This window comes from Ursus maritimus, unplaced genomic scaffold (assembly GCF_017311325.1).
Source record: "Ursus maritimus isolate PB19 unplaced genomic scaffold, ASM1731132v1 scaffold_4, whole genome shotgun sequence".
NCBI classification, from domain to species: domain Eukaryota; kingdom Metazoa; phylum Chordata; class Mammalia; order Carnivora; family Ursidae; genus Ursus; species Ursus maritimus.
The window spans coordinates 15,315,219-15,338,631 of NW_024426552.1; the positions used below are offsets into that span (position 1 = coordinate 15,315,219).

Here is a 23,413-nt window from a genome sequence, read left to right on the forward strand (position 1 = left end):
TCCCACCATCTTTGGACTTCTACGATTAAATCATCAATATATACTGCTTCAAGTATTCTTATTGCTCGTTCCCACCACAGGTGAAGACACAGAGAATGCAGAAGGCAGTCTTGTTCATTTTTGGTATAACCATAAGCCTGGAGAGCATAGCTGGCCTGGCCAAAATTTTGCAAACAAATATCCGAACCCTCAACTGTTCGGTCTGGCAGCTCCACAATTCAGAAGCACTGCTTGTCCTCCATATTCTGATGGTAGCCACAACCAGATTTCCTGGTATGCAGGAAAGTGCTTTAACAAAGCGCTAATGAGGTGAGCAGAACAACCTCAATGGGACAGGAGAATGTGTTAGTGAAAAATAGAAGTTCTCCTCTGAGTGACTTCAACGTGGCAAGCTTTGATGTCCTTACCACAAACCACCACCACCGGCAGTTACCCAGAGCCTCGTTCCGGGTTCCCGCGGGTAACAGGCAGCAACCCAGTCACAGTGGTCCTTCCCCACACGGCAGGCAGCAGTCCCCACCTGAGGCCCAGTGCACTGCCTTGACGTGGGCGAGCCTGAGCAAAGAGAGCCCTGGCCACTCTGTCCTCAACTGCCTCAAACTGACTGGCAATAGGCAGGTGTTGCTGGATCAAAAGATGTTCTCAGAAGCATCCGAGGAAACCTGAGAGGAGTTTGGCCTACAATATCCAGATCCCCCAAATGTCTTCGAGAACATACTGTGACCCAGCCGCACTGCTAGAGGACAGCCCTTTGTCAGCAAAGCCTGGTGTGCCCAGGCAGACTCTGGCCCTGCCGGGCCATTCATTCCCATCCCTCCCATGTGGACAACACCTACCCCGGGACAGATGACTATGAGAATAAGACAGAAGAGTATAAAAGAATCGTTTAAAAACTGAATCTGTTCTACATCGTAACAAAGAAGGGAAAGTTCATGGCTTTTATGTTCTCACTATCATGACCAAACCTGTTTATAAAAATGTGCTGTTCTGTTTGAACAAGAGCACGTGCTATGGGCCATACGCAACTCAGAACCAAGTGCCCTCGCCCTACTCACCGATAGCATAGCCCGGAATAAAACGCAGCACGAAGGGGCTGCTGGCTTCTAAGCATTACAATTCTTTGAAGGCATCGAAGATCAATTACCAGAAAGATAATTCAACCCAGGACAGTACTTGCCTCTGCCAAACGCCTCAAGGGCCACAGCAGTTAGCAGCCTCTGGCGTATTTTAGTCAAGAGTCATGTAATAATACGCCCGTGTAAAAGTGGCTTAAGGCAATGATAAGGCATCACCAAATTTGAATCCACTTTTTCTGGTGCCTATGCCAGACGATGGATGCCCACGGGTTCACCAACACTGTCCAGCCTCACAGAGCAAGTAGAAATGGGGAAGTCTTCCCGAGACCCTTGCTGTCGGCTGGAGGACTGAATCAAGAGGACACAAGGAGATCTAATCGCCCTCTGGCTGCTCTCTTCCTACCCAGAATGACAACTTCTGCCAGATACTGTGGCTTTCCAAGTCCCCCTTCGTCTGCAAAGACCTGGACAAAAGACAGAAATATTCACGTGTTGTTACTGACCCTTTACAGGTAGCCTTCATTATGAAACCGACAGTTCGTAAAACGGATGTGGGTCTAAGGCACATTTCAATTTACTTCAATAAACTATCGATAACCCAGACATCATGATTATGTCAGTTCATTGAGTTCAAGGCCAGAACAACTTGGCACGGGTAAATGGGAACATATTATACTTCGACATCCCAACCCTAATAGTCATAGACAAACAGGCACTTGTTAGAAGGAGAAACCACTTCTGTAAAGTACCAGAATAGACAGTGCCTTCCAGAATCCTCAAAGACAGCCAGGAAGGGAGCTCGAGGCTTCCTGGGATTTAAGCCACCTTGCTGCCTGTGAAGTCACACTCCTTCCTGCTTAATTATAAAAAAGAAGAAGCAAGTTATTCAATTGCTTGACTATAGTAAAGTAAACAGCCAATACTGGTATGACCCGGAATTAATGAAGTACGTTATAGAAATCTACATCATCATTATCGTCAAACTTTATAGGTAAGCATGCCAATAATTTTGAGGACAAAGTTTAGTATTGGATTTCTTGAATTAAAAAAAAAAAAAGTCTAACTCACTGACATAGAAACACGCAACGGATGTGGTCATGACAACCAAAAGAAAGACAAGACTTTGGTTAAAGAATGGTTCGTGTTGGATTAATCCAAGTGGGAAATGGCAGCGGAAATAAGAAAACCAAAGACAGATGTAAGGAGACTACCGAGTCTGAAAGCCAGTCCTGCATTTCACTGCCTGATGCCATCTGGTTCCACTGGCATCCCTGCCGGCCAGAAATTGCAGGGCTTGCAAAGCTGCTTACAAATTTGCTCTGAGTTGATGTGCGGTGTGTTTACTTTTAAACAGTGGCTGCCTTCTTTGACTGGTTTTAAAAATAGGCAAGTATTCTAAAAGCAGAATGATGAATCACAGGATCGGGCCAAAAGGAAAGAAGGAAAATGATTCAGGCAGACTAGTAGCACAGCTGTTCCACCAACATTTGGCCAAATCGTTGTAAAACATTTTGACAGTGACATTGGATCAGAGTTCCTGAGAGCCGTTAGGTTTGTTTTGACAATTCAGAAGCACAAAGTGGATTGTACAGTAGCTTTGCAAGAGACCCTCTTTCTGGGAAATTTGGCTTTTTTTTTAAAGGAGAGAAGTTAGTAGGTATGCTTATAATATGACAAAATCAGAATGCAAGTACATTTTTATTAAAATATATTTATTTGCCAAATAGTCATTGAATGCCTATGATGTGCGAGGCAGGGACTCAGGCTCTTGCTAAATTGCCAAATCACTTTATCGTGTTTTTTAACATATTAATATTTTAAAAAATAATTCATTGGCTTCATTTTTCAAAATGCCCCTGTGGGCTTTAATGGACCAAGCAAAATGTTTGCTAAGGAATTTTTAAAGAATGAAATATAAAGAAAAGAATTTAAAGGGCTTTTTTTTTTTTTTTTTTTTTTGATTAGCAGATGTTCACTGCCTGTTTTGCCAAACAACGTGACTAAGTCAATGGTACTTAAGATAGAACTTTCTTATTGGTATCCCGACCATTATGACATGCCATAGTACATTTCATGATGGGCTCGTCTCAGCATCTACGGAGCAGCTGTTGAGTTGCTTTTGTGGTTATTCTGTTTCAGATTTCCTTACGTTGTCTTCTCTGTGTTTCTCCATGAATCAGATAAGTGGGACCCACCGAGTCTGTAATCCAAAACTTCACTGTTATTTAGCAATGAGAGCTATGTGGTCAGAGTTTTCAGAGAATGTCGCAGCTGGACGGGGCTGAGCCATCATCTGGTCCAGGACTCATTGTAGAGCAAAGGACAAGGGCCCCAACAAAGGAAAGGCGTCTCGTAAGACTCAGGGGTGTACCCTGCCCTTCTTCACTTTCTGGTCCATGGGCTTCCTGACTTTTGTATTTCATGAGTCAGTGAAATATTCCTCAGAACATTGGGAATCATGCTTTAGTGTGTCCAACTTTTTATTCAGCTAGTGAAGATGACTCAAAACTACTACCATGTATCGTTAGTATCTCTTTATGACAGAACATTTTAGCTCCCAAATCTTAAGACAAACATAATCATAGAAGAGTTGTCCATTATAATGGATAAATTTAGCTTTAGAGACAAAAGCAAACACACACCAAGAAAACCTCACTGCCATGCCCATTTGAGAACCACTGTTCTAGTCAACGTCTTGACTGGACTTTGGGATCCGTTATCTCTCCCTTCCACTGGGCTTTCCAACCCGCGCATACCTGGGGACAAATCCTTGGTGGGAAGAGTTTAGGTTTCTACAAAGATAACGACAGAGATAAGCCATGCTCAGAAGACATTCCCAAGCCCCACCCCACTCCCCAACCAGAAACTCAACAGGCAGCCCTGCCCAGAATCCATTCCATCTGACTGCATTTTCTGCTGTCAGAGCTGGCCCCATGGGCATGTGTCCGCGCAGACACACAGAGCCCTTCCCCCAGGTGGGCCTTGCTCCTGGTGTAATGCTCCAGCGAGAGTACTTGAAATTCTTGGACAAGTAGCCCTGGGTTTTTGTACTGTGACTCCACAAATTATGTAGCTGTCCTGCCCACTGGTGTCCTGGAGACCATCGTTCAGGGCACCAGGAACAGACTGACACTCAGGAGGTGGATGGGTTTGGGCAATGGCTACAGTGCCAAGGTTCATGCAAAAATGTTCCTGAAACTGTGCAGCTCCTAACCACTCAAGACACGGTGGGTTAGTCCACATTCTATAGGGCTCAGGTCAGCCACTTTTTAATGTGGACGATCAACATCATCTCTTTGAGACTTGGTTTCTCCTCTCCTGTTTCAAAACTTATTAGTAAAGGAATGCATATGTCAATTCATTCAGCCTAAAGCCTGGTGCCCAGGAAATAATCAGGGATAATAACAAATGCTTAATATAACTGAGCTTACTTTCCATTCCTTTTCAGCGTAAACCCAACTGAAGGGGTAATGGGGGGCAAGCACTTGCGTGAGGATGTGTGCACATGAGAGTATGTGTACGATGGTGGGGGTTGGAGGTATTATTCCTCATCTAAGTAATACAGACAGTAGGCAGGGTGAGAATCACTGTTTCTGGTTACTTTGTCTCCCCATGCCGGTTATGAGAGATTTCCCTGGTGCAGCCACAACCTCAGGTCTCCTGGGTTTTCTCTCTTCATTTAAATCTGAATTTAAGAAGGGTTTCCCTTTTACTTCCCTATCAAAGCAAACACTTTCTATATGAAATATTGCAAAAAAATTTTTTTAATTTATGCATGAAAGGTCTTTGGGTATTTCATTTTAAATCTAAATCAAGATTCATATTTTATTTTTAGAAATAAGTGATCTAAGGCTCCCGACTCACATTACAAATATATCGAAAAACCTTTTTAAAAATATCTGTATACTTTGGTTCTTGTTAGAGCATCACAGCATTTCGAGACACATCAAAAGCTTTTTGAAACTTTGCTTCCTGCTTGTTAAACACTGGACATGTGAACCTTTAATACACATTGGATTTTCAGGGCCCATCAAATTAAAAGTACAGACATGGATATGGATACAGACAGCGATTCCGTATGACACCTCGCAGATTGCCAGTTCTTTATAATTAATAGTAGTCATCATGTCACCTCAGCCAGTACCTACAAACAAGATCATACATCGAGGGACGCCTGGGCGGCTCAGTCAGTTAAGCGTCTGCCTTCAGGTCAGGTCATGATCCCAGGATCCTGGGATCGAGTCCCACATCGGGCTCCTTGCCCAACAGGGAGCCTGCTTCTCCCTCTGCCTGCTGCTGCCCCTGCTTGTACTCTCTCTCTCTATGACAAATAAATAAATAAAATCTTAAAAAAAAAAAAAAAAGATCGTACATGAAACAGACTGAATGATGTTTCTCCACACAGAGAGACCTGATTCAGTTTAAGGACAGTTTTTTTTGTTTGTTTGTTTGTTTGTTTTTAAAGATTTTATTTATTTATTTAACACAGATAGAGACAGCCAGCGAGAGAGGGAACACAAGCAGGGGGAGTAGGAGAGGACGAAGCAGGCTCATAGCGGAGGAGCCTGATGTGGGGCTCGATCCCGCAACGCCAGGATCACGCCCTGAGCCGAAGGCAGACGCTTAACCACTGTGCCACCCAGGCGCCCCTAAGGACAGTTTTTATGCTTCTCAGAAACATTCCTCTAGCCACTGTTATTATAGCTATGAGTTTCTAAATCTTACCAATGTATTCTTTTGTAAGAATATTTTTACTTATTTAGCTTATAACATATTTGCCCAGAAACATTTGCTCCAAAAAGAGTCAGTTGGAGGTATATTTACTTCTCAGCATACCACCAAATAAAACTTACTTCTACTTTTCCTCTTTCCTGCTCTATAAAAACATATCAGAACTAACCCATCTCCACCATTTCCCATGACGATTGTGGAAGCTCTTTGCCGTCAGAAACAATCATGCCTCTCTCTCATTACATGGCCCCTACCTTCAAATGGGTCATCAAGCAAAAACAGCCCCAGGGGCCCAGCTTTGAATCCTTTCCTACTACTTCTTAACTGCTTGATTTGAGGCAAGTTCCTTAACCTCCCATAGCCAGTGGTCCACATCTGTAAAATGGGTATAATGACATCTTCCTGCAGAGTTGTTGCCAGTCTAAACTGATGAGATAAGTAAAAGCATTTAGTCATAAACAATCACTTCCCTTCCAGCCCTGTGGCCTTAAGCGACAGATATCAACAAGTAAGTCCAGCTGTATCTCAAAGAACCTTCATCTAATATCGGAATAACAAACTCAAAGTGGTTACAGATATTGTATTATTGATTTTATAGTATTTGATGATTACGTTTCTACTATGGTTCTCAACTCGATGCTTTGTAAAAGATGTAAATATAGGAGACCCCTCCCCCACACTCCCACTGGACCTATGAGGGATTTTGACCGCTTGTTGTCCCAGCATGCTGAGACAGCTTTGGAGGTAGGGTCAGAGTTAGGAAAGGTGACTTGAAAGAGCTCAAAAAGGCTCCCCAAACCCCTATTCTCCCAAAGGCCATCCTCACCCTTCACTGGCTGGCAAAATTCCAGGGGAATCTTTAACCCTTGACTTCCTACCATTTTCTCTGTGGATACGCAAAAAACAAAAACAAAAGCAAAAAACAAAAAACAGCCTGAGAGATTTTTTTTTTTAAAGTAAACCTCAATATACATTCATTTAATGCTTAGTGTAGATGAGGTTTTCCAGAATCTTTCCAGAGAACAAGGATTCAGAGCATGGAGTGAAGAGAAGACAGGAACATTAGTGCCCTGAGGAGGGAGAGGGAAATAATACCCAAAGGTACCAAAGGTAGAAAAAGTTGAAGGAAAGCAACAATGACAAGAGACACTTCACCTGCGTCATGATTTGGCTGAGAACCGTCTGCGCACGTGCACACTCGACACTCACACAAAGCCCAGGGATATTAGATTCAACGCTATTTCAGCTGCTTCCTGTGATTCCCACTGCCACACAAACACCCTGGTATGTGAGGAGAACAGTAGTACTTGGAAGTGACATCGACAGAACGGGTCTTGGATTTTTTTTAACTAAATGTCATATGATTAGCTCATGCCCAGATATGAAAAATTCCAATAGCTTGAAAGAATTTTTTAAAAACAAATTTTGAAAGCTACCAGCTTGGGCTGATACTACTAGCATCCTTGACTCCTTCTAAAAAAAAAAAAAAAAACCTAAAAACTTAACAACACCAACAACAAAAAGAACCCCAAAGCCAAGGTCTAAATTCACACTTGAGTGTGGCAGATTTTATAGCTTGACTGAAATAAAGAAAACTCTCAAGTAATGAACATGAAATCCTCATGTCAGTCCAACTCTAAATTCTCTCCAACTGGAGAAGAGCCAGTGATTCTCTAATAACCCAAGAGATGGGATTCATGTTTCTCTTCTGCATATTTTCTATTGGGAAAACTAACTCCACGAATGTCCCAATTTAGAAAGTTAACTCTTTGGAATTCCCAGTTTAGAAGTAAGGTCATCACATCATTAGTTTATTAAAAATAGTCATTGCTGCCTCCAGGAACTGTGGTTAGCTCAGTGTTACTTAATCAAGGGTTCTGATGATAGTCTAGAAGAAGTGATTGTCTTTTAAAGGCCTTTCTCTCCCCCCCCTAAAAACTTGCTTCCTGTATTTAAGCCCCTGGAGGTCCACGGTCTATTTGGAGTCCTGTGGCACATTCTGCTATCAATAAACCATGATCAATTCCCCATCCAGAGCCAGTCTGTCACCGAGTCCTTTCAACCCTCCCTTCATAATGTACTCTGAATTCAGGCCTTCCATCCTGTCGTCTGATCCAGGTACTCAGTATGTTGTCTCTGTGCCGTTACAAAAAGCCTCTTCCACTCTCTCATCTCTACACATTCCAGGCTATTCTACCAATCGAACATTTACCATTTTCATCCTATCACTCCCTTGTTCAAGAACTTTTGACACTTGATTGTGATCAAATCCAAACTCGGTTGTTAAACTTTTAAGATTATATTGTTAATGCTAGTCCATTGCTATGTACACAGAGAGTCAAGGTAGAGCCCAAAGCAGAGCTCATTAAATGATATGCCACTCTTCCACCCTTCAAGACCTCTGCTCCAGTTAACAAGAATTTTACTATTTCATGAATATATCATGCTCTTCCTCTTAGGTTTTGCTCAGTCTTTCTGTTTGGAAGGAAAAGGAAGAATTGTTAAAAATTGTATAGCCCCCATTTTTGTGCCTGGTACCCAGAGATGACACCTTTGTTACACTGCCTTTCAATACCCAACCCGTCTTCAAGAGCAAGCTGATCATCCCATCTCCCAGGAAGCTGTTCCCATCTGCTCTGGGTGACACAGAATTTTCCCCCAACTCTCTCATGAAACCCATAGGAGGGATCGTGCCATACTTCACGTTTGCACATCTCACCCACCTTTGGTAGAGTGCTAAAGCATAGAAACTAAGTTCAGCTAATTAGTAAGAGGAGAGGCAGGGATACCCAAAATCTGTCAATTGCATAACCAGTCTCTAAATAATCTCAGGCCAGTTATACTGTAAACTCTCTCTTGACATTAAGTAGATGTGGGAGATGTAGGTGGGACATAAAACTGCTTAAGATGTTTATGTTTTCCTTAATATGCCAGAATCAATTATCGTAAGTACAAGGACCAGTCAAGTCCTTAATTTGTGTCAAGCACTATGCTAAATGCTTTACCTGTATAGTCTTATTTAACTCTTACCACCACTGTGTGAATTATCACTATTTACATCTTGTGGGAAACTGAAGTTCAGCAAAATTGAGTGACTTACCCAAGATAACACAAATAGTGATGAAGATGGGTCTAGAAACCACGTCTTGAGGACTCTAAAGCCCTATGTCCGTGACCTCTACACCAAATCATCTCAGAAAAATATGCAAAAAAAAAAAAAAACGCTAATAACAGGCAATGATGTCTCTTTTCTCATGGACTCTGCTTACCTCTCAACAATAAGTCCATAAATATGGAATTACTTCCCAAAATTCCATCTTAGTTGCCCTGTTTGCTATGGAAATCTAGGATGTTTGCCTTTGTTTTCCCCCTAAATGTGTGGTCTAGAATGCACTGGAATTCAAAAGGCATGCACAGTGTGCGTGATGGCAAGTGTTGCTCAGTGTGACACTCCACAGGCTCCTTACTCAAGAATTCAGAGGGAGTGTCTCCAAATATCTGCAAAGCATCTTTCTGCACACTCACAACTTCGTATGCATGCAGAAATACAGATTGTGGGGCCTCCATCTGTCCCTGCTGCCCCAGAATACACAGGAGTAGGGCCTTGGAAAGTGTATTTTTGGTGAGTGCTCTCAGGTCATTATTTTAAGAAAGGTTGAGAAACACAGAAACCCACTCCTGCCTTGGATTCTCTAGTTAGATGCCTTTGTAGAGCTATGAGGACACATAGATCATAGGAAAAAATTTTTTTTAATTTTAGCAGTTTCTTTATAAATCTTCCCAAGCATCTTTTTGTGGAACTAGAGAGTAGGAATTACTTGAAATAAATGACAACCCCTTTTTGAAGCCATCGTATTAAAAAACATGAATTTCAAAAGTGGACATTCTTGGGATATTTGAAAGACTAGAATGAATCAATCTAAATTGACTGATTAAAAAAACATACAAGAGCTCCTAGTCAGGGGCCGATATCATTCAAAGGATGGTGGCAAATTGATGACAAGTTGCATATCTTGTATTTCAAGGAAGAATCTACTTATGCAGTCCAAAGATCAAGATCCACCTCTCCATGGCTCTTCTTTGTATATAAATTAAATTCTGTTAAAATAAAGACGAGGAGGGTTGCTGGGTGGCTCAGATGGTTAAGCGTCTTTGGCTCAGGTCATGATCCCAGGGTCCTTGGATGGAATCCTGCATCGGGCTCCCTGGTCAGTGGGGAGTCTGCTTCTCCTTCTGCCCCTCCCCCCTGCTCATGCAAGTTTCCTCCTTCTCTCTCTCTCACAAAAATAAATACAATCTTAATTAATTAATTGAAGAAAGAAAGGAAACAGTACATTTATTTGTCTCATCCAAAATTATAATAATATTGCTTGGAATAAATAAGCTTTATATACTGAAATTGTAAGACTGCTGATCATAACAAGACTTGTTCTGCTCAAGTGGGACATGATCACAGGTAGTAAATTATACTTCTTTCTCCTTAGATTTAGAGGCTTACATGTATCCGTCTTGAAATCTAGCCATTCAAGTGTGAACTATTCCTCAAAATCTTACATTTATGAAATTCATAAGAGCGGGAGGGGCTTTCCTTTTTCTTTTTAGAATAGTGATATAGACTAATAGAGTTCAGATTCATCAGTCTAGAAACCTGCATTTAAATCATAACTCTGTTACCTACTAACAGCGCAGTCTCTGGACCTCAAGCTCTGTGTCTTCATATTGGCAATACCAATGTCTGCACTGCCTTGTTGTTTCTTTTAATATTTACTTACTTATTTAAGTAATCTTTACACCCAACGTGGGACTCCAACTCATGACCCCAAGATCGAGAGTTGCATGCTCTACCAACTGAGCCAGCCAGGCGCCCCTACATTGCATGATTAAAGATTTGAAATAATACATATGAATGCCTAATACAAAAGAGAAATGCAATTAATGTTAGTTGTCATTTCTTTGTTGGGATAGATTGGTTTGCCTTTTGGGAGGATTTCCCTTCCCCATGGTGTTTCAAGGCAACCCCTGAGTGGACATACAGGATAACAGCAGGCCATGGGAAGAGAGTTGAAAGAGCAGATGATGAAAAGGCAAGACTTCACCTCTTCTTACTCTAGAACAATCCTCCACTGGGGGCTACACAGTCCAAGAAAACGGGCACAGATGTGCCACCACCATAATCACTTGGTAGAGTAAAGCCGGAACTGGCTGTGTAATGTCAATCTTCACAGAGCCCAGATCCTTGCTTTGCATTATTTTAGGGATAAACTTGCTTCTTTTCAATTATTACTTCTTAAAACATTAGCTCTACATGGGCAGAGTAGGAAGAAAAATAGATGACTGACTGATTGATAGATAGGCACACAGAATTAGCCCTCAAAAGACTCAAGGTTGAAACGGTAATGTTGTTTGAGCGTGTGATTACGGATTTTAACAGATGACAGACTGAGAGCCAAGGCTGATGCCAGTGAAAGAGACCCAAGCATTCCCTCCCTCACGTCTGTGACCTCACACCACCTGAGGTCCCCATGATAGGTGGTGTAATTCAATATGTGTGTTAAGAGGTCACTGAAGGGAGTCATGACAAAGGGCTCTAAGTATGGCAGCCTCACCTCAGACCTTACTATTTCAAGAGGGTCTGCCTCACCTGTCCTGTTCATCACTCTGGCTGAACACTGTGCAGCCGGAAGTGTGGGAGCACCAGTGAGAAACCAGCATTTGGAACTCAGGCTCCAGGAAATGCTGCTGGAACCGGGACAGTGATATTTTTACATCACCTAACCAACTGCCAGCACTTTAATAAACGTCTCCTCACACAGTTTCAATGATGACATACATTGGAATCGTTAGAAATTGTTACAGCTCCAGGAATTTTATAATAAAAGAAAGTTAAATGGGGAAAGTAAAAAGGAAGGAGAAATGTGCTAAGACAACCAGAGGATGGGAGGTGGGGGAAGCATCACCAGAGGCAATTCTGGAAGCTACCCTCCAGCAATGCTTGATGAAAAATCACACGCCCCATCATTAGGTCATGCCAGGCATGCATTTTTAAACAGCCTGTGTGGAGCAGGAAAACATGACGGTAAAGCAGTGATGGGCAGGGAGGTGGCCCTCTCCCCGGGTGCAGAGCATACCTGAGGCATTATCAAGGCTGAAGGCAATGCGTACTGGCTTATCCGCAGGTACCCTGGCTGTGCTGATCATGTGGGCACCTGAGCCTTGGTCTTCCCCTGGGTCTTCCAGCTGCAAGGACAAGAGAGAGCCACTGTCACTTACCCAAGTCATCCCTCAAATACTCAGAGGATCTTGGAAATTGGAGGGAAAGTTATCAACCATTACTTTCTTATTTTGAAGATACTCCCAGTTCCTAGCTTTCTTTCCCTACATGGAAAGTATTCACCTGCCCCATTTAAAATTCTTTTTCTGGCTTATAAAAAAAAACTTGTTTTGGAAATATATATCCAAAATAAAATATACAAGATGGAGCAAAATCTCCACCCACTTCCCTTTTTTAGTATCCCTGCATACTGACCGGTCCAACCCTGGCCCTTCAAGGTCTTATATAGTGTTTTATTTTTAATTGAGGCAGATAAAGATGTCCTAATGGGACATCGGACAGCTTCGTATTAAATTAACTTGTCACTCTCAAAAGCCAAAATTGGACCTGAATTATTGATCTGAATTATTGAATGATAAAGAATAAGCGATAAAGAATGAGTATCAGGGACCACTTCAAGAATACCAAAGACTATTGTAAAATATCCCACAGTTATATTACGAATATCATGTGCATTAAATATCTAATTAACTACTTGTAAATCTATCAAACATTTATCAGGTCGTACATCTTAACAATGTATGATACAAGCAAAAGACAGAACTTAAAAACATCCTATTGACGTTCTAATGTATCTGTACCATATAATTAATAAACTAAGAGCGAATGAATGGAAAAACATCCTACAGATGAGTTGGGATGGGCAAAAATACATGCATATTTCCTTGTTATAATAGAATTTAGCCCAAATACATTTTAACCAAGATATTTGATAATTTTTGTTCAATGGGACTAAGGAAAAGATATTGTTATAAATACATGATATCTTCATTATTTAAATACATACGTGCAACTTTTCTATTTTTAATCATGCATCCCTAAACTCTCTACTTTCCCTCTCATGTAGACAGTAAACCAAAAGCTCTGAGTGATATTTTTAGGAAAACATCTCTAAAAATGGCAAAATATAAATCATCTCTTCAAGCATCCTCAGCAAGTTTCTGGGAACTGTTTAGAAGGACGTTTTCTCAGAGCAAGGTTTCCGACTCTTTCCCATAACTTCTTTGTATCTAAAAATAGTGTCTAGAACACTGAATTTTGTTTTTACACTTATTTATAGAGCAAACTCGAATGCATACACACACACACACACACACGTATATTTAGACATACATACATATGGAATCATCCAATTGGTACATGGAAAGAGAACAAGCTTATATTAAACACCTAGTATAGCTTTGGAGAAAACCCAGCAGCTGTTTATTCACCCAATTAGAATCATATTTGGCCCATTCATTTAAAACCACAAATAGCAATGAACCATAAAGCACTCCGAGTCATGTCCTTCTAAGTTAGAAAAAAAGTAATAACATGAAACATTCAACTTAAGAAAAGGGTAATATAAAAGTGCTGTTACTTGACTCAGGGTTTGTTTTATCTTAGCTCTGACATACATTTCTGTGTAGTCTCCTCTGCTTAGAATCAACCATCTTGTTAGCCACCTGTTCCTAGGGAATAGAACAGACTGTCTCAAATTTAACAAAACAAACAATTTTTTTAAAAACCCCTTAAAGTTGTAGCTAAGAGAAAAATTCTCATTGTTACGCACTGTCCCATCACCAACCCATTTTATCCTAACATCTAAGGATGAAAAGCGCTCCTCTCTTGGCTTAATCTCCCAATGCTTTCCTGCACCAAGAAGTAAAGCGCAAGAGGTGGAAATTTGCCTCAAGGTTTCCAGCCCGGGGAAATGAAATTGATAAACACAGCTCATTAGAGCCCCTCCCCTCCGCACCACCGAGAACATCTGTCTCGGAAAAGATGACAGCAGCCAAGTGGGGTGGATTTTGAGCTCCACACAGTGTCGGCCAGGAGAGCCCCTAAACCAACTTGCCTTTTCATCACACCGCCTGGGGAAATGGACCACTGATTCCTCCTCTCGGCTGTAACAGAGCTGCCGTTAAGTTGCTGGTGCCCCGAGCGTTTAGTTCGGTTTTCACACCTGTCGCCTTACCTCACTTAGTTGAGTGTCTGCACTTGTGTAATCCAGGGCCAGCCACTGCCTTGGCCAGTCGTTGCCTCTGTGGAGTGAAGACCTAGGAGGAGAGCAGGCTGCACCTGCCGCATAGCAGCCAGTGACAGTCTGAGGAGCAATGACAGCTGTCAGGGCAGCTCCCTGCTACCTGCTCTCCCCCAGACCCCCGCGTCCCACGGGCCTCCCTGTTCCGCTTCCCTCCACAACCCCTCTCTCCTTTCCTTGCCTCTCCACCCGCCAGGATGTTGTCATGCTTCTAGAAAAAGCAAGTGCAAAAGAAAACCCTCCTCCTGTCAGAGGCATTGATAAACAGCAAGTCGTGGAGAGTCCAAATGTTTTAATTCATTAGTCCTGGCAAACCTAAAATACAAACAGACTTGCTTCACAAGACAGGAATGTCTTCAGCGTGACCCAATCAGTGTCTGTGTCTATTCCAGCAAACTGGCAAAGATAGCATGACTCCAGTCAGCAAAAATGCCGGCAGCTCCAATCAGCTCAGCAAGACCCGGCCAACTCGGACAGACCGCAGGCTGACTCTCAGTTGATAGCAGCAAGGATCCCGGTTAAGAACATGAGGTTTGAGATGGAGCCGCTGATGGGCTTGATGACTTGATCCCATCTACGAACGCACCCAACTGCAAAGCCAGTCAGTGGTGAAAAGGAATGGAGCATTCGACTTGTTCGTCCTCTTTAATACCAAAAACCTGTAGGTCAGTAGTACTTTGAGGTGGAGGAAGATGTGGAGGTTAAATAATTAAAGATAAACAAGGATTAAGAGAACGCAAAGACAAGCCGTAGATGGGAAGGGGAGTCTTTGCAAGCTAAGTAACCAGATAAAGAGCTAGTCTCCGAAATATAAAAAGAACACTTTAAACAGTAGGAAAGCAAACAACCCAATTTCAAAAATGAGCCAAAGATCTGAACAGGCACCTCACCAAAGATGTACGATGGCAAATAAACATATAAAAAGCTGCTGAACCCCACAGGTTATTAGAGAATTTTAAATTAAAACGAGTGGCCAATACACACATATGAAAAGGGTCAAAACCAAAACACCGACAGCACGCAGTACTGACGAGGATGTGTGATGGCACAGCCACCTCGGAAGACGATTTGGTAGTTTCTCAAAACTAAGCGAACTCTTAACCTATGATCCCGCAGTCCCACTCCTTGGTATCTACCCAAAGGAGTTCAAAACTACTGTCCACATGAATACCTACACCCCGTATCTATAGCCACTTTATTCATAAAACCCAAAGCCCGAAGGCAAACAAGACGTCTGGATAAGCCAACTGTGGTACATCAAGATAATGGAATATTATTCAGTGATGAAACGAGACGCTCAAGCCACAAAAAGACATGGAGGAAACTTGAGTGTATGTTATTAAGTGAAAGAAGCCAATGTGAAAAGGCCATAGACTGCATGATTCCAACTGGGCAACATTGGGAAAGGGCAGAATTAAGAAAACAGTAAAAAGATCAGTAGTTGCCAGAGGTTCAGGGGACAGGCAGAGACGATTAAACAGGTGGGACTTTTAGGGCAGAGGGACTATTCTGGATGATACTCTAATGGTGAAATGCCAAAACCCACCAAATGTACAACACCAAGAGTGAACCCTACCCCAAACAGTGGACTTTAGTTAATAATAGTGTATCTATTATAACGGCTCATCGATTTTAACAAACGTACCACACAAATGCCAGATGTGAATATTAGGAGAAAATAAGTGGGAAGTAGCATTGGGAGGCATAGGGAAACCTGCTTTTCATTCATTCTTTTCTGTAAACCTAAAACTGCTCCCAAAAAAAGTTTAATAAACAAGTAAAAAGACTCACCAGGTTGTCTTGATCTAATGAATAAAAGGCTAATTTGTTGGGGCACCTGGGTGGCTCAGTCAGTTGATCTCAGCTCAGGTCTTGACCTCAGGGTTGTGAAGCCCTGCATTGGGCTCCATGATGGGCATGAAGCCTACTTAAAAAAAAAAAAAAGGCTAATTTGTTATGATATCCACAGCAATAAGCTGCACAGATTCAGAGAATTAGAGCATTCACATATAAACCTATTTGCGTTTCTAACTGCAAATCTTTTCAGGAATCATTATCACTGTTGTTATTTTATGGTTAATAATATCACCTTACATAAAGCATTATAATTTATCAAAAGAGTCTTATCCACTATCTCATCTTCATCTTCCCTGTAATCCTATAACATAATCATGGTCAATATTGTCATCCCTTATCTGACAGATGAGCAAACTGAGACTCGGACAATATAAGTCACAGGCTTAAGGATAAATGATCAGTATGGAACAAAGAACCTAGATAGGATCCAGGTTTTCTAATTTGGGGTTCATGCTATTTCCACTATACCAGGATGCACTCTGTATGAAATATCCAACTGAATTGTTTCATTAACGATGCCTGACTCTTAAGCTTTGGCTTGGAGGAGTGCTCTGCTTCAGTGGTCTGGCATCCAGGTTCATCTGACACCAGCCATATTTATCATGACCCCCCCCAAGGAAATCAAAGTTGTGTGTCTTATCTGTACTGATGGCAAAGTGGATACCACATCTGCACTGGCTTCCAAATCAACCCTTCAGTGCACCTTGAGAAACGCTGACAGTGACATCAACATTGCCAAGAGAATCAGCAATTGGAAGCATCTGTTTCCCAGTGAAGCTGACCCTTCAGAACGGAAAGACCCAGAATGAGGTAACACCTCCCTCCTCTGCCCTGATCACCGAAACTCTGGGGGAACCACCCAGAGATAGAAAGGGAAAGTTACACATTAAATACAATAGAACTATCATCCTTTATGATATTGTCAGAAGCACCGGACAAGTGCAGCATAGATCTTTAGGCAGAGAATTCCCCAGTCTCAATTAAAGCAATCCTGGGGACCACCTAATTTGTGGGCTTCAGTGTCAATGGCCCTATCCTCATAACATCAAAGACGACATCAGCAGTGATGTGGTAAATGCCCAGTTGGCAAAGAGCTATAAAGAGAAAGATGTCATTAAAGCGATAATTTGACAGCAACCAGAAAGGAACAAAAAGAATACATCCAAATAATCTAAATGTGCTCTGTCCAAGTCTCATCATATAAATTCAAGGTTTTAAAGAGTAATTAACATTCACTAGCTCTTCTGTTCCCATAGGAGCAACAGTGTATTTCTTGGCTCTTTATCTAAACACTTCCAAGAGAGTAACAAATCTGAAACCCAAGTGAAATCCCTTCCCACAACTGTAACCCAAAATAACTACATGGTATTTTAAGAATTCAATAGAATTGTACAATTCAATCAAAAAAGGATTGCGAGTATACATCAAAATAGTAACAGATTTACGGTATGTCTCTGGGTAAAAGCCATATATATAATTTTTATTTTCTTCTTCTCAGCAATAAATGTATTTCGTTGTTAGGCGAAAAGTTAGTTTTAATAGTATTCAAGGAGCTTTTCAAATAATGAATCCAGACTTGCTTCTGAACTGTGGCCTGTAATATGCACAGAGTCTCATGGGAACAGGTCATCCTTGCATTTAATGTGGTCTGAATGTCTGCTTACAATTCAATAAGCATTTGAGGAAGATTTATTTACTTATTTATTTATAGTAATCTTCACACCCAACATGGGACTCGAACTCACAATCCTGAGATCAAGGGTCGCGTGCTCTTCCAACTGAGCCAGCCAGGTGCCCCTCATTAGAGGAAGATTTAGTATGTGCCAGGTTAGTGTTTCCCAAACTTCCCTCATTACTGGGCTCATGCCTTTTAAAAATACCTATTCAGACTGAGGGTTTTTAAAGGGGAGGGGAGTCAGGGGATGGGCTAGCCAGTGAAGGGTATTAAAGGAGGGCACGTATTGCTTGGAACACTGGGTGTTATACGCAATGAATCATGGAACACTACATCAAAAACTAATGATGTACTGTAGGGTGACCAACATATCATAATAAAAAAATTAATTAATTATTTTTTTTAAAAAAAAACCTATCCCCAGGCTCTGCCATGGCACTGACTCATTAGCTCAGGGTTTTGTAAATTTAAGTAAGAAATACTAATGCTTATGCATGGTGTTTAAGGAATGGTTTATAAGACATTCCTGACCCATGGTTCTAAGAGAAGACTGATTATTTCACTGCCATGAAATAACCAACCCTTGAACTACAATGGGGTTTAGGGGCGCCAACACCCCCACTGACAGTCAACCATCCACATGTAGTTTTTGATTCCCCAAAAATTTAACTACTGATAGCCTACCATTGCCCAGAAGCCCTACTGTTAACATAAACAGTCGTGTGACACGTATTTTGTACGTTTTATGTATTATATGCTCTATTCTTACAATGAAGTAAACTAGGGAAAAGAGAATGTTAAGAAAATCATAAGGAAGAGGACATACATTTACAGTACTGTACTGTATCAGAAAAACATCTGCATCTGAGTGGACTTGCACTGTTCAAACTTGTGTTGTTCAAAGGTCAACTGTATTTTTGTGCGGGGGAGAATTCAGGTTTAAGATAGCAGAATGATCAACTTTATATCACAAAGTTCAAGACAGGGGTGAATAGATGAGAACCATTAAACCACTCAACGGGTCCTTCCGGGGCCTCGTGGCTCCCTCATTGCAAGAGACAGAACAGTGTATAGCATTTAAGAGCCAGGCTGTCTGGGTCCCCAGCCTGGCTCTGTCTCTTGCTGGGTATGGGACTTCAGTAAAGTTACTTAACTGATTGGTGCCTCAGTTTCCCCAAGTATGGTATATATGTCATAGGCTTGATTATTGAAAGATCAACAATGCCAGGAAGACAATAAGCACTGTGTAAGTAAAAATTCTTATTTACAGGGGCAAAAACATAGGGAAAACCATACCCAAAGGGTATCTAGAGTTAGAAGGCCTAGATTCGAATTGTGATTCTGTGCAATTTTACACTAGACTCTTGACACGCCCAGCCTCAGTTTTGTCACCTAGAGCGGGGGTTGACGTACTTTTTCTGTAAAGGGCCAAGGGGTAAATATTTTAGGTTTTGCAGGCCATACCATCTCTGTTGCAATGACTCACCTCTGCATTTCTGTTGTCAAATGCAGCAATAGACAACATGTAAATGGGTGGGTGGGCTCCAGTAAAACTTTATTTACCAAACAGTAAATAAAGGAGTACAGCTGTGTTCTGGTAAAAGTGTACTTATAGACAATGAACTTAGTATTTCATACAAATTCCAAATGGCACCAAATACTATTCTTCTTTTGGTATTTCTTAAGCTTTCTTTGAGATGTAATTGACATATAACACTATATTAGTTTCAGGTGTACAGCATAATGGTTCAATATTTGTATATATTGCGAAGTGATCACTACAATAAATCCAGTTAACATTCTCACCATGCATAGTTACTGATTCTTTTAAGATCTACTCTCTTAGCAACTTTCAAATATACAGTACAGTATTGTTAACTAGAGTCACCGTGCTGTACATGACATCCCCCGGACTTCTTTATTTTAAAACTGGAAATTTGTACCCCTTTGATATTTGTCAACTATTTAAAAATATAAAATCCACTCTTAGCTCATGAGCTATACCAAAACAGGTAGTGGGGCAGATTTTTCCTAAGGTCTATAGTTTTAAGACCCTTCATATATAGAATTAGCCCAACAAGCAAGCATAGGATAGCTCAGGGCTTCCCAAACTGAAATATAATGTGTGTGAGTGTGTGTGTGTGCGTGTGTGTGTGTGTGTGTGTGCGTGTGTGTGTGAAGCCTGTTTAACCTCATTTATATAGAATTTTAATGGTTTTATACTCTACATTTATCATTTATAGTTGACTAGATTTGACTTACATGTCCCTATTTCTGTGATAACTTAGACATCAGGCTCATGGAGAAGAATGACATTTTCTTTAATATTCTTGACTATGGAAATTATATTTATCTTATATTTCAGTATTTGCATCTTTCCCAAGAATATAAACTTTCCCAAGAACTAACAAAACCAAGTTTTAGAACTTGTTACTACAGTACAGATAGATTTATTTTATCATTTTAATATTATCCTAAGGAAAACATGAATTTCTTCTCACCTATAAATAACCCAGTGTGTATCCCAAAGGGCAAGAATACTCCCTTCTTTAACACATCCGAATAGTGCTAGTGTACCAGAATAAGAGCCCCCACAATTGCCCAAATCATCAACATCCAGATAGCGCTCAGATCTCCAGTTTTCTCACAAACGTCTTAAATTATTTTTTCAGTTCATTTTTTATTTTTAATCGAGACCCAGACAAGGCCCAAATATATGATTGGTTGCTATTGTTTTTATATTTTTTAAATCTACAATTCATTTTTTGGTAATTTATTTATTTTAGAAAACCATAGAAGTTCCCTCTAGACTCCCTGTAAATTAATAGTTGGATCCAGAAACTTGATCAGATTCAGGTTTGATTTATTTTGGTGGGGGGGGGGGTGGTGGCAGGAATACTTCATAGGCAGTGAATACTATTCTTTTAAAAGCAAAAGTATTCTCCAATATTGACTTAGATAATTTTTATAATAATATTACTTAAGTAAGCACATGCATAAAACTATGTGTAAGCTTCTCATGAAACTCCTATTGAAACCAAATTGATAAAGCACTTATAAAAACATGTTTACAAATTAAATACAAATAAAGCAAAATTAAAACACCATTTACCCCCATTAATTTAACATGACAGAATGCTTCCCTGAAAATAAGCAAGTACATGCCACTTGAATATAGTACTCATTTTGTAGGGTATGATTCATTACGGTTCCTCCATGCACTCTGCTACAAGCATGATGACTGCAGGCTTATGGGACTTTTCCTCTGAGACGTACTTTGAAATTCATGCTTGATTGGTGCCCATGACATCCTCACCCTTAACACAAGCACACGTGATCCAGAAAGTGCTCAGCACCTGGTGTCTGCAGATGTGGTCTCCTTTTTGCTAACCACGACTGCTTCTTTTGTACCGTATTAACCCATGAACACAACCTATTAAAATTGGAATTCCTAAACAGACATATCCTGAACACTTTTCTGACATTTCTCCAATGAGCTTTAGTTTTAAAGTCACATCGTTACTGAAATTATTAAAGAAACTCATTGAACTATTACAAAAAATCCCAGATACTGAGCTGTATGGTCCATTAATTATTGTGGTTGTCTGTCCTCTTGGTGTATGTCTTTACTTTGAAAGCCTCCAACTGTGAGTGCAAACAACTGTGAGTGCAGAGCCATTGGTCATCTCGTGATCTTAGTGTGCCCTAGAGGGCATGAATGATTTTCTAACTTCTTCCCCAACAACATTCCATGAGCTTCGAGCACTGCTAACCAAGATCCACGCCTCCATTTCTAAAGAGACTTACAGGCAAAGATGGCAGCTTAAACATTTTCTATTTCTAAAGCCCTACTAAAATGATAGTAAAATTTTGTGGTTGTAATTGGTTTTTTGTTTTTATTGTTTTTTTGGTTTTGGGGGTTTTTTTTTTTGTTTTTTTGTGTTTTTGTTTTTGTTTTTTGTTTTTTTGCTTTTAGGCATAAATGCACAAGGATAGGGAAAATAGGAAAAGACATAATAGGAACAAAGTTTTGCAAGCTGGAAAGCAGGTGGAAGGGTACTAAGAAGTAATGACTAGCCTGGGGACGCTTGAATCAAACTTTAGCAAGGAAAGTTGAGAATCAAAATAGATTATAATCTTAGTAACAGGAGCAAAAAAATAAAAGAATCAGTAGTTGGAAATGTTTTGGGGGCTCTCAATCAAGACACTGGAAACCACAAGGAAATGGAGCTAGTCTTGAATATTCTTTTTTTTTTTTTAAGATTTTATTTATTTATTTGACAGACAGAGACAGCGAGAGAGGGAACACAAGCAAGGGGAGCGTGAGAGGGAGAAGCAGGCTTCCTGCTGAGCAGGGAGCCCGATGCGGGGCTCGATCCCAGGACCCTGGGATCATGACCTGAGCTAAAGGCAGACGCTTAACGGCTGAGCCACCCAGGTGCCCCCACTAGTCTTGGATATTCTAAAGAAAAAAATTATTTCTAACCTAGAATTGTATGTCTGAGCAAACTATCAATCAAGATGGAGGATCAAGATCTTAAAAAAAATAATTTATATCCAGTGCACTTTTCTCAGGAAAGAGGAGGCCTGGGACACAAGGAGACACAGGAGAGGGTAAAATACTTTCAGGATGACAGGAAAGAAGATTAGAATGACCCTATGGGCCAGGAGCAGGGGGCAGCTCATCTCCAGTCCGCACAGAGCCTGGTCCAAAGACCACAGGAATGGCTCCTTAGGAATAGGAAATGGTTAGACTTTATTGGTACCATATGAGAAGAGATTTATGCCGTTGGCAGAAAGGCAAAGACATTTAGAGTTGAATTAGTGACAATACATGAACTGAAAAGGCAAACAAACAAGATGAACTCGAGGGGCCGTCTGTAGCGAAGTAGAAGGAACTGTAGTCGACTATTTGCCTCAGCTGTGAATAGCATTTACACGACCTTAATAATGTAAATACCGAATATTGATCTAACTAAAATCGCACTGTTGAAAAGAGGTGGTGTAGGAAGGGTGCCTGTGTGTGCGATGGCAGCAGGGGGCAGGGAGAAAGAGCCAAACCCTCGTCCTCCGTGGTGGGAAGCCGGCAGATAACAGTGCAGACCAAAAAAAGAAAGAAATTGTAAAGCAAACACATCAGGCAGGAGTGGGAGGTAAAGACCAACATCATTCTAGAAAGTGGTTACCTCTGGAATGGAGAGGGTGCGAAGGAGGGCTGAGCACTGTTGGGATTTTTCAACCAACCTTGCGGAACTTCTTGGCTCTTCGGTGTATGAGTGTGCCAAACTTCGATAAAAGTTAAGATGTGCAAGGTTCCATCTGTGGGCTGAGTCTTGCCTAGAAGATAATATTCATCATTCAAAGCCCTTCTCACTTTGGCCTCTTCTCCTCTGGTCTCAGCTCATGGCCCACTCTCCCTACAAGGGGGTCACACTGAGCCCTCAGTGCCTTCAAACACGACAGCCTTGGTGCCTACTTTGTGCCCTTGCAGATCAAGGCCATCTCTGCTGTCACCTCCTCTGTGCAGCCGTTCAAGCTCACGGCTCCCAAAGCCCTTGTGCAATTGCACGCCAAAGCACTCAGCAGCACCTCGTGTTGTTTCCATCTCTTTACACATTGGCCCCCTTCCCCGATGAAACTGCTAGCGCAAAGACACATGCACGGTGCCTGGTCCATAGCAGAAGCTCAATAAATATTTCTGGAACTCAGTCGAATCTGGG

General features: G+C 41.2%; 1 protein-coding gene across 4 annotated transcripts in view; it reads right to left on the bottom strand.

Annotated features, from left to right (window-relative positions):
- Positions 1-14,310, bottom strand: part of MAP3K7CL (MAP3K7 C-terminal like) — a 36,722-nt gene extending 22,412 nt beyond the window's left edge. For 2 of the 4 annotated variants that reach the window (XM_008701797.2, XM_008701795.2), the window contains exons 1-3: positions 14,096-14,310; positions 13,536-13,589; positions 11,936-12,044 (exon numbers count right to left, since the gene is read on the bottom strand). In XM_008701797.2, the coding sequence (XP_008700019.1) occupies positions 11,936-12,044; positions 13,536-13,571 (145 nt within the window). In that variant the 5' untranslated portion in view covers positions 13,572-13,589; positions 14,096-14,310. Of the gene's footprint in view, positions 1-187; positions 516-11,935; positions 12,045-13,535; positions 13,590-14,095 lie in introns of those variants that run through there. The other 2 variants (XM_008701798.2, XM_040621062.1) reach the window with 2 other exon arrangements.
- Between the last annotated feature and the right edge of the window lie 9,103 nt (positions 14,311-23,413).